This window comes from Gossypium hirsutum, chromosome A08 (genome assembly GCF_007990345.1).
Source record: "Gossypium hirsutum isolate 1008001.06 chromosome A08, Gossypium_hirsutum_v2.1, whole genome shotgun sequence".
Classification (NCBI taxonomy): Eukaryota; Viridiplantae; Streptophyta; class Magnoliopsida; order Malvales; family Malvaceae; genus Gossypium; species Gossypium hirsutum.
The window spans coordinates 2,807,553-2,818,468 of record NC_053431.1 but is presented as its reverse complement, the minus strand read 5'-3'; the positions used below and the strand labels follow the sequence as shown (position 1 = coordinate 2,818,468).

The window sequence follows — 10,916 nt, the reverse complement described above, 5'->3', positions numbered from 1 at the left end:
CACGATATTGTTCTCATGTTCATTTAGGATTTCATCGTGACGTCGCTTGTCTTTGTGTCATAATGTTATCTCCATTTTATCTCTTATTTAATAAATCATTGAACGCTGTTGAAGATTTTTTAAATTTTGTATTAATTTATGTCATATTTTGTATAATATTATTGCGACTAAAGATTTTTTTTTTTTTTGCATTTCTCTCATGTCTCAATTTATAAGATATTTTACATCATTTATCATATCGATTTGATTTTTTGAAAAAGGGTGGAGATTGCACCTTGGTTGGCAATTGTGTTGCTGATATTGTGCAGGTGACCATAATACTCGGCACCCAACTAATTTCTTAACGTAGCAAAAGACAACCGACGGTGTCTTTGTCAACCCTAGAAGCTGAGTATCGTGCAATGACAATCACAACTCAACTGAGCAATTGACATTTACAACTATTGGAGGGCTCCCATCAAATAGTGGAATTTTCAAACATGGTGCATTACCATTTTATTAGAAAGTCCAAGAAGATATTAAGTTAAAACATGTTAAGACATGCAGATCATCATTTGATGTATTACACAAAGTATTTAAATAATTTGCTACTGGGATTACCTTCCTTCCTTGACTAACTTAACTTTTATCAAAGAATCCCACATTGCTCAGGGAGTAATGGAATGCTTATACTTTCTATTTAATTTTAGGAGTGCAAATAAGAAAATAATACTTGTAAGTTACTCATATTTAATTCGAAAAATATATTATCGAATCGAGTATATTAATTATCGAATTCAACTAGTAATTAGATTGGCTTGAATATATTAAATATATTATTAATCATAAATTTAATTATTAAGTTAAAGCTTAAACTCAATTATATTTTAAACTAACCTCGAACTTAAAAATAGATATTCAATCGAACTAAATATCAAATTTTAAATTTTAAGTTGAACTCAAACTTACCATTATTCCAACTTTACTCTGTTTTACTACACCCTACTAACTCTTTTTCTCTTATTTTGAGTGTCATGGGTGTTCAACAAGGCTGCTAGCTTGAATCTTAACCAGGTCTGGTCAAATGGTAATTGTAGATTATTGTCACAGTATGAACATTGGACCAACCAGAAAAGGCATATTTTCAATACCCTACTAAGGTTTAGTTTGGATGGGCGGTATGTTTACCTCCGGTGAGATTAAAAACAGCGGTGGCGGTGAGATTGGTTACTGTAGCGGTGAGATTGTGGATACTATAAGAGTGAGATTAGAAACAGCGGTGAAGTGTGTGTTTGAATTCAAACGTAGCTATAGCGGTGAGGTGAAAATAGAAAATGACTATTAAGGACATTATATTAGAAATAATATCTAATAGAAGTTTTTAAAATTATTTTACTTTTATGAAATTATTAAAAATATGTGAATTTATAAATTCATTTAATAAAATATAAAATATAAAATATATCTTCCATATTTTATTATATAAAATAGAAATTTTTAACAATTTTAAATTAAAATAATTAAAAATTAAAATAAATAATCTAAAAGTAGTTAATTCAAGAAATGGTAGATTAAAATTTCTTTTGATAAAATGTTTATTATTATAAAATAATGGGAAAAATGTTTATTATTTTTAACATTTGTATGCTGCTGTAACATACATATTGCTCTTTTCAATTGGTGTTTGAATTTTCAACTGAGCATAAATAGAGTAGTGAAAATTTTAGGGTATAGTGCGTTTTACTCCCATTAACTGCACTGAAATTTAATCATCTAAAGGGAGGTTTGTGCTGCAGTTGCACAAAAATCAATAAAAAAACGTCCTGGACTGATGCCAAACGGAGAACCAAAGGCACCCTAACTGTTTTCCTCTTTTTTTGAGTGTCATGGGCGTTCAACAAGGCTGCTAGCTTAAATCTTAATCAGATCTGGTCAAATAGTAATTATAGATAATTGTCACAGTATGAACATTGGACCTACCAGAAATGGAAAAACGTGATGCACGAATTTTTATAAATGTAAACTTATATTAAAAATCGAAGTATAGCCTTATCGATTAATTTACCCAAGTGCTAGTAGGTAAATCCGCGTGACTAAGATTTGCGGCACTGTTCGTATCAGCCATGATGAAAGCATATCTATTGTCAAATATAATACTAATATATATATATAAAATGTTAATGGCATGATTTAACAATATTATCATTTAATCCAACTACTTATCTTAGATTTGTTTCACATTAAAAAAAATTAAAAAATCTTTCCCTCAACACTTGTTTACAAATTTGGTGTAACTAAAAATAAAAATAAAATTTGATGGTTATACTTTGAAAGAATTTAATTCTTTCATTTTTATTAAGATAGTTAATTTTATTCTGATATCGTTCATATCGTTTAAAGTAATAAATTTTAAATATCGTTTTGATATAAATTTCAGTCTGTACTGATTGTAATGATGCATATTTATTAATTTTACTCGTATCAGCTAGTAAAAAATGAATTTTAAAATACCCATTTTAAAATGAAAAATGTAATTTAAGCTTATTAAAAAATACCCATTTTTGATATTTAAGATATTTTGTATTTTCTTTAAGGATTGCCTGGATATTAAAGATGTTTAGAAATATTTTGTGTTAAGGAATTGCCGTGAGCAGTTTTTCTCCAGCAATCTCTTAGAGTGAGTCAAGGTAAACTTGGGAAATTTTGAATGGACATTGAGAAATGGGATTCCTTAGCTTACATTATTTAGTTTGTTAGTCCAATGCACGTGGAAGAACAAAAATCTCTTTATGCTTTAAGATTTATCTTGAAATTTTATGAAAAGTTAAAAGCGAAAATAGTATAGCATGGCGCACAATTTGGAACCATATAGGGTAGCTGATTGCTAGAATTTTAGTATAGTTGGGTTTTTTTCATCCAAAAAAGAATTTCTATATAAATATTTATAAAAGTAGAGCTAATTCGCTATTAAAAGTTAAACAAATTCAGGGTAAACATTATCTGTTAGAAATAATAATTAAAACATGGTACTATTATTTTGTAAACGTCAAATCAATCAATTAGTTGCTAGCAGGCAAGCTGCTTACGCGGATGACTGTGATTGCTCATGGTGATTGGAGGCCTTCATCCCAAGTTTTTCACGTGGAAATAATTTCTAGTCCTGGAGAAAGTTTTTTTCACGTGGAAGATAATATCAAGCTACACAACACTTTTTCAGGAAAGCGGCCACCAATTTAAGCCTATAAATCACCCTCTTACATTGCAACCATGTCCATCACAATTCAACAAAGCTATTACATTTGATACTGCTTTTCCACCCAAACAAACACTTTGCAGCTATTTAAGTTGTTTTGATTGCAACATATGGCAATGTCTTCTTCCATTTTTACAACAAATTTTCTTCCTTTGCAGCAATCCCAAGATGAACGTCCCAAGGTCTGTCTCAAAAATTTCGTTGATGAACTAATGAATTTAAACGATCACGGTGTTTACTGATAGAATATATGTTTATATATTGCAGTGTCGATTCAGTGGAGTTGCAGTGGCCCAGTTAGAACCGGAAAATGCAAGAAAGACCATGGTCAAACAAAGTCAACAGACAAGACAAGTGAAAAGATTCCTTAATTTCTCAGGAGAAAAACCGTCTACTCCAATTCTTGATGCCATAAACCATTCCATTCATATGAAGAATCTTTCCATCGAGGTAAATAATTAATTATACCATTAACTATAATTATTAATACTTTTAATCACGTATTATTAATTTGTTGATTGAAAAACGATAGGAGCTTGGGAAGTTAGCTGATGAGCTACGAGAAGAGGTGGTTTACACAGTGTCAAACACTGGTGGGCATCTCAGTTCAAACCTTGGGGTGGCTGAGCTAACAGTGGCACTTCACTATGTTTTCGACACTCCTGTGGATAAAATACTTTGGGATGTTGGGCATCAGGTAATAACATTATGTTGTCTATTGCTAAATACAGTTAGTTCCATTGACGTATGATGGGTTATTAACATACTGTATTTTGTTATTTGCAGTCCTACCCGCATAAGATTTTAACCGGTAGAAGATCGAGGATGCATTCGATTCGACAAACATGTGGATTAGCAGGGTTTCCGAACAGGGAAGAGAGCATTCATGATGCCTTTGGAGCTGGCCATAGTTCTACTAGCATTTCAGCTGGTTTAGGTACTTGTTCGTAGCTCTTCGGCAATGACGATAAATGCAAATTAAAAGTATGCTAATTAATGGTGGGCTGTTTTATTTCAGGGATGGCAGTTGGAAGAGATCTGTTAGGGAAGAACAATCATGTAATTGCAGTAATAGGTGATGGAGCAATGACTGCTGGAATGGCATATGAAGCACTCAACAATGCTGGTTATCTTGACACTAATCTCATCATCATCTTGAATGATAATAAGCAAGTTTCGTTGCCGACCGCCACGGTCGACGGTCCGGCTCCTCCAGTTGGAGCTCTTAGCAAAGCACTAACAAAGCTTCATTCTAACAGGGAATTTCATCAACTACGCGAGGCTGCAAAGGTGTCAAAATTCAGCTCTTGGAATCACATTACTTTCCTATGATGACTCTGCAAAATGGGCTTATTTAAGTTGTTTTGACACGTGCACAGGGTATCACAAAGCAAATCGGTGGGCAAACACCTGAAATCGCCGCGAAACTCGATTCCTGCATGAGAGGAGTAGTCGGTGGTTCGGGGGCTAGCCTGTTTGAAGAATTAGGAGTATACTACGTAGGACCAGTGGATGGTCATAATGTAGAAGACCTTGTTTATGTCATGAACGAAATTAAGTCAATGCCAGCTCCTGGACCTGTTCTCATTCATGTCATTACCGAGAAGGGAAAAGGTTATGCCCCTGCCGAGGTTGCACCAGATAAAATGTATGGTAAGTACAATTTAACACTACATAACCAGACTCGAAGTAATGTCGTCCTAATTGTGTCTAACATGGGTATTTTAAGAAAAATGAAAATGTTCGGGTCATCATGGATATTTCTTCTTATTTTAGGGGTTGTGAAATTCGATCCCAAGTCCGGCGAACAAATGAAGAGCAAGTCAGCAACACGATCGTATACTCAGTACTTTGCAGAGTCTTTAATAGCTGAAGCAGAGGAAGATGACAAAATAGTGGGAATCCATGCCGCCATGGGAGGAGGAACCGGGCTTAATTTGTTCCAAAAACAATTCCCGGATCGATGTTTCGATGTCGGTATAGCTGAACAACATGCTGTTACTTTTGCTGCTGGTTTAGCTTCTGAAGGGCTGAAACCGTTTTGTGCCATTTACTCTTCCTTCCTACAAAGAGGATTCGATCAGGTAATTCCTGGTTAATAATAAGCAAATTTCAAAGAAATGGTATGATCAATATGATAATAACAAAGAGTTTACTGATTGCAGGTAGTTCATGATGTTGATCTTCAAAAGCTCCCTGTGAGATTTGCAATAGACAGGGCTGGCCTAGTGGGTGCAGATGGACCGACCCATTGCGGTGCGTTCGATACTACTTTTATGGCATGTTTGCCTAATATGGTGGTAATGGCACCTTCAAACGAGACTGAGCTGATGCAAATGGTGGCAACAGCAGCAGCCATTGATGATCGGCCTAGCTGCTTTAGGTACCCCAGAGGCAATGGCATTGGTTCTATTCTCCCACCAAACAACAAAGGAACACCATTAGAGGTACAATTTTATTCTACAAGCTTTACAATGGGCCAAAACAAACAATATCAGTTGAAATTTCTTAACCCAAATTTTGAACATGTCCAGATTGGGAAGGGAAGAGTACTAAGAGAAGGAAGTGGCAGGGTGGCCATTTTGGGGTATGGAACAATCGTACAAAGTTGTGTGAAAGCAGCTGAACAACTACAAATGCATGGCATCTCCGCAACGGTGGCGGATGCTCGTTTTTGTAAGCCAATCGACGGAGATTTATTGAAACAACTAGCTCAAGAACACGAGATATTAATCACCGTGGAAGAAGGATCAATCGGAGGGTTCAGCACCCACGTCTCACATTTCTTGTGCTTGAATGGACTACTAGATGGCAAGCTTAAGGTAACACTAACATCCATTAACATTTATACTTGGTGGAAATGTATGTTATTGTTCTAACATCAATGTTACATGGTGCAGTGGAGGCCAATGGTGCTACCAGATAGATACATTGACCATGGATCTCAAAGTGATCAAATTGAAGAGGCAGGGCTGAGCTCAAAGCATATTGCTGCCACAGTTCTTTCACTACTGGGGATAACTAGGGGAAGCAAATGTATTATATAAGACAATAATAGAATAAAGGTTTTACGTCAATATTTAAAAGCATGGTGTAATCAAGAGTTTTTAATCAATGTAAAAGAAAATATATAGAGAGAGTAATATTTTTTTAAAGATGATAATAGGCGAAAATTAGTCGAAGAACTATATGCTTGTGAGAATCATTGGCAAGGAACAACTAACAATTAGTCGGTTTCAAGTGCATAGCTTCAACCTCCAACATTTGTGACAGATTAAGATCAACACATATAAAACTTGCACGTATATAATATATATAGAACACACCCATGAAAACACATCAAGAACCAAATATAATATACCTACTCATATTTAAATGAGCTAATTATAATTTTGTAATTTGTACTAAAAAATTATTTCCCAACTCATATTTAAATCAACAAATTATAATTTTTTAAAAAAAATTCGACTTTATGATAATGGAAACCTTTTAAGCGAGACAATTATATTATGTTATATTGTATTTATATGTGATATTTCCCAATAATTTATTTGTGTTTTGTATGTCAGCCGACTTAAAGTGGGTGGATATACATGCACCCAAAGAAAAAGACCTCCATGGCCCATGGCACGACATTATTAGATTGATATTTAAGAGCTGACTGGACCTGATTTAAAATAATTTTAATAATGAGTATAATATAAATCTGGATATATTAATATTTTTATGTTAACATTTATATTTTTTATACATGAACATCTCGTATCATCATAAACACGACGATTATGATCAGTGACTTGAACAAGTCCTCCCTCCAATAATAGTCCTAATAACCTGTCCTTGAACTTAAAAGTGTAGCAGGAGATACCTTTTACGACGATTATGATCAGGACAGTCCTTAGCACTAACAATTTCCTAACTATATCGTTGTCATGTTGAATTATTCATTCATGTGACTCAAGAGATCTTCTATTCGAGTCCCTAATATGAAGAACCCATGCAAGTACTTCATTATTCCTACAACACCCTACTGTGATGTGAAAATAGTGAGTATTCATTGCCCCACTCCTCATGCCTTCATTGCTTTTCCTTTATAAATTGGATCAAATCCATTCCTTTTGACATTTCCTCGTTATTTTGATATACTCTTCCACTTCCTTGATGACCGTTATTGGATTTGAGTTTATACCTTCAAAGATAAATTTTTTTCTATAACCCAAATTTTCAATAATGTGATAGCAACTCCGTAATCTCCTCTTTCAAAGCTTGATCCCCCCTTCTAGCTGCTTCCAGCATTTGTATAGTCCAATCTCTCACATAAAATGAATTAGTGCCTCTCGTACAAATACAAAATCTCAACTCAAACCACTCTGCCCTGGCCAAGTCACACTCCCTGAATAGATTATTAATGTCCTCTTCTCCTTGACATAAAGCAAACTTTGAATTAATAATGTTAATTTTTTTTTTAACTCAGTTTTGAAAGGAAGTGCATTATCAAAGAGTATCTAAAGAAAGATAATCACTTTGAAATGAACTTTCAATGTCCACATAAAGTTCTATGCTTTCTTCGAAACACTTGAATGATGTATTCTCAAGTCTTCAAAATGCATATTATTTAAAATGTGTGAATAAGCTAATCTTACCGTGAAATTTCAATCCCACGTATGTAGCCATATAGGCACAGGAGATCAACTATATATAACTAGCATTTTGCTCAAACATTCTTCAAACTCGAACAAATCTCCAACCTCAATAACTCTTTGCATTATATACCGTGTGAACCATGACATTATATAACTAAAACCTAAAATAACTTAATTATTATAACATTAAACATTTTTATATGAGAAAATAATAAATGAGATGTAATTTGCTTAACTAATTAAATTCTCCTTTTCAAAAGCAGGTGATTCACATTAATCATTTTGGCAGCCAGCTGTTAATTTTGTAATCTTTATCTATCCTTTATTTTCCTTTTCATAATTATCCACCCACTCCAATTCCCAACCCATTGATGAACCTTCCTTTCTCTTTTGGTAATCCATCAACTCCAGTTGGATGCAAACCCTCATAATTTAATTTCTTAGATTATATCTATGTATTAAAAGAAATTGCTTTTCTAATAAAATTTCCAAATTAAAAAAAAATAGCTAATTAGTGCAAAATTTATTATATCATAGGTAACATGACACACAACTCATTTTTTTTTAAAAGCCAATTGACGAAGATTTTCCTTTGAGGAAAAAACACAAAAGACATAGGTGACAAGTTGTTTAACCTAGTTCATAACAATATAGCTTGCTTTAGTATAAGATCCTTTGTTTTAGTTTTAATCAAAAAAGAAATCATATGATGATTAAAATTAAAAATTTGAAAAAGAAATCGAGTGAGCTAGCTGGTTTGGACAAGAATCAGAATATTTTGTAATAAATTTAATTATTATAATAATTGTTTTTTGTTTGACGTGATGATGCAAGTGGTTTAGTTTTTGTGAATACGTGTTGGTCCCAAAAAAAAGTTAGTTTTGACCTGACGTAGTCAACCAATGTGACAATGACTTTTAAGCAACACCATTGGTTTAGGGTAATGGAATCTTGTAGTTCACTCAAATAAGCCTCGGCCTTTGGAGAGGCGCATAACCGCGTTTGGGTTTGGTGAGTGTATTACAGTGTGTTTTGATTGTGATATGCCTATTATCATTATTGAGGTTTGTCTGTGTCCAACTACGATCCAATTCTAGACATGCATCTGCTTGAACTGTAACAAGACATTGAAAGGCGGCACCAAATCCATAAATTAAACATACATATTGGTACCAAGAAACACCCCTCAGTATTATTAGATTTGGACCCTTCTTTCTTATTGTCCACTCAATGTCCGATGAAACATACCACGAGCTTCCCCCTTTACCTTGTTTTCGTCCCCTATATAACCACCTTCTATCACTCCCCCATTTCATAATATCATAATCCAATTAGAATAGAAACACCATACAGACAAATAAAATATGAAGAGTTCATTGCTAGTATCTGTTGTAATCAGCTTGGTAATAGTTGCTTCAGCCGCCAACTTTAACCAAGACATCGACGTTACTTGGGGAGATGGGAGGGGCAAGATTCTCGAAAACGGAAACCTTCTCACTCTCACCCTCGACAAATTCTCCGGGTCTGGTTTTCAATCCAAGAACCAATATCTGTTTGGGAAGATCGATATGAACATTAAGCTGGTTCCAGGCAACTCTGCTGGCACTGTTACCACTTACTATGTAAGTTTTATCATCATACTTGTCTCTTATTAACATTAGAACTCTGTGTTGATATGTGGGGTGACAATTGCAGCTTCGTTCGGAAGGGTCGACATGGGATGAAATTGACTTCGAATTCTTGGGGAACCTAAGCGGAGACCCATACATAGTCCACACCAATGTATATACACAAGGCAAAGGTGACAAAGAACAGCAGTTCTACCTTTGGTTCGATCCTACCAAAGACTTCCATACCTACTCCCTTCTTTGGAACCCTCAACGTATTATGTACGTCTTCTTTTACAATCCCATTTTTCTAAAAACGTTTCAGTTTCGATTATGTTCATTTGTTTAATTGTGATTCTTTTGAATGTTTACAGCTTCTCTGTTGATGGGACACCAATTAGAGAGTTCAAGAACTTGGAATCAAAGGGCGTTGCGTTCCCAAAGAGCCAGCCGATGAGAGTGTATTCGAGTCTTTGGAACGCCGATGATTGGGCCACTCGAGGTGGCCTTGTTAAGACGGATTGGAGCCAAGCTCCATTCACTGCTTCTTACAGGACTTTCAAAGCTGATGCATGTGTCTGGTCTTCCGGTAAATCATCATGTTCCTCCACCTCACCCTCCCAAAATTCATGGCTGTCGCAAGAACTGGATATAACGAGCCAACAAAGGCTCAAATGGGTTCAGAAAAATTATATGATTTACAATTACTGCACCGACACCAAGCGATTTGCTATGGGACTTCCTAAAGAGTGCACTGCTTCTTAATTTGTTGATTAAAACTTCCTTCGCTAGTCATGCCTAAGGACAGATACTTTGTTCAAAAGCAGCCTCTCACAGTATTCTTTTGTTTCATTCTATGTTTTGTAACATGTAAAACTAAGCTCAATAAATAATACTATTCAATTTCGGAAATTATACTACTTCAATGTTCCTCTGATTGAAGTCAAAACATCTGGCCAGCCAAATATATAAGTGTGATTAATAATATAAGCTCAATAACCAATTACGAAATCGATCTAAAATTAAAATCATCTTATATTTTTTTATAATTATGTATACAAAATAATGTTTTAACAATACAATTATTAATATAATCATAATTATTATACATGTAAATTTTTGAATTGATCTAATATTTTTTTGATATTAGTTTAAATTAATATTTTTTATTGGAAATGTATCGAATTTCCACCCTACACCAATGACAGATTATTTGGTCAACTTACGGAAAGTGGTTTTACAGAAATATCGCATGTGACACCTCGGGGTATATAAATATTTTGATATTTTGCCAATGATTTGTTCGTGTTTGGTGTGCCAGCCGACTTTGAAGTTGGTGAGAGACATATATTAACATACATCCATTCGAAACAAGACCTCGATGGGCCATGCCACAACATTATATATACGCATTTAGTAGCTGACTAGAAGCTC

At 34.3% G+C, this 10,916-nt stretch overlaps 2 protein-coding genes across 2 annotated transcripts; both read left to right on the top strand.

The window, feature by feature from the left end:
* Positions 1–3,193: 3,193 nt before the first annotated feature.
* LOC107926260 (probable 1-deoxy-D-xylulose-5-phosphate synthase 2, chloroplastic) lies at positions 3,194–6,375 on the top strand. The gene is made up of 10 exons (XM_016857058.2): positions 3,194–3,414; positions 3,500–3,682; positions 3,765–3,929; positions 4,019–4,169; positions 4,251–4,522; positions 4,612–4,885; positions 5,009–5,316; positions 5,398–5,679; positions 5,767–6,054; positions 6,133–6,375. The coding sequence occupies exons 1-10, from the start codon at positions 3,343–3,345 to the stop codon at positions 6,277–6,279; spliced, it is 2,142 nt and encodes a 713-aa protein (XP_016712547.1). The 5' UTR covers positions 3,194–3,342; the 3' UTR covers positions 6,280–6,375.
* Positions 6,376–9,188: 2,813 nt separating this feature from the next.
* LOC107926262 (xyloglucan endotransglucosylase/hydrolase protein 22) lies at positions 9,189–10,394 on the top strand. The gene is made up of 3 exons (XM_016857060.2): positions 9,189–9,497; positions 9,571–9,764; positions 9,857–10,394. The coding sequence occupies exons 1-3, from the start codon at positions 9,240–9,242 to the stop codon at positions 10,245–10,247; spliced, it is 843 nt and encodes a 280-aa protein (XP_016712549.2). The 5' UTR covers positions 9,189–9,239; the 3' UTR covers positions 10,248–10,394.
* The last annotated feature ends 522 nt before the right edge of the window (positions 10,395–10,916 follow it).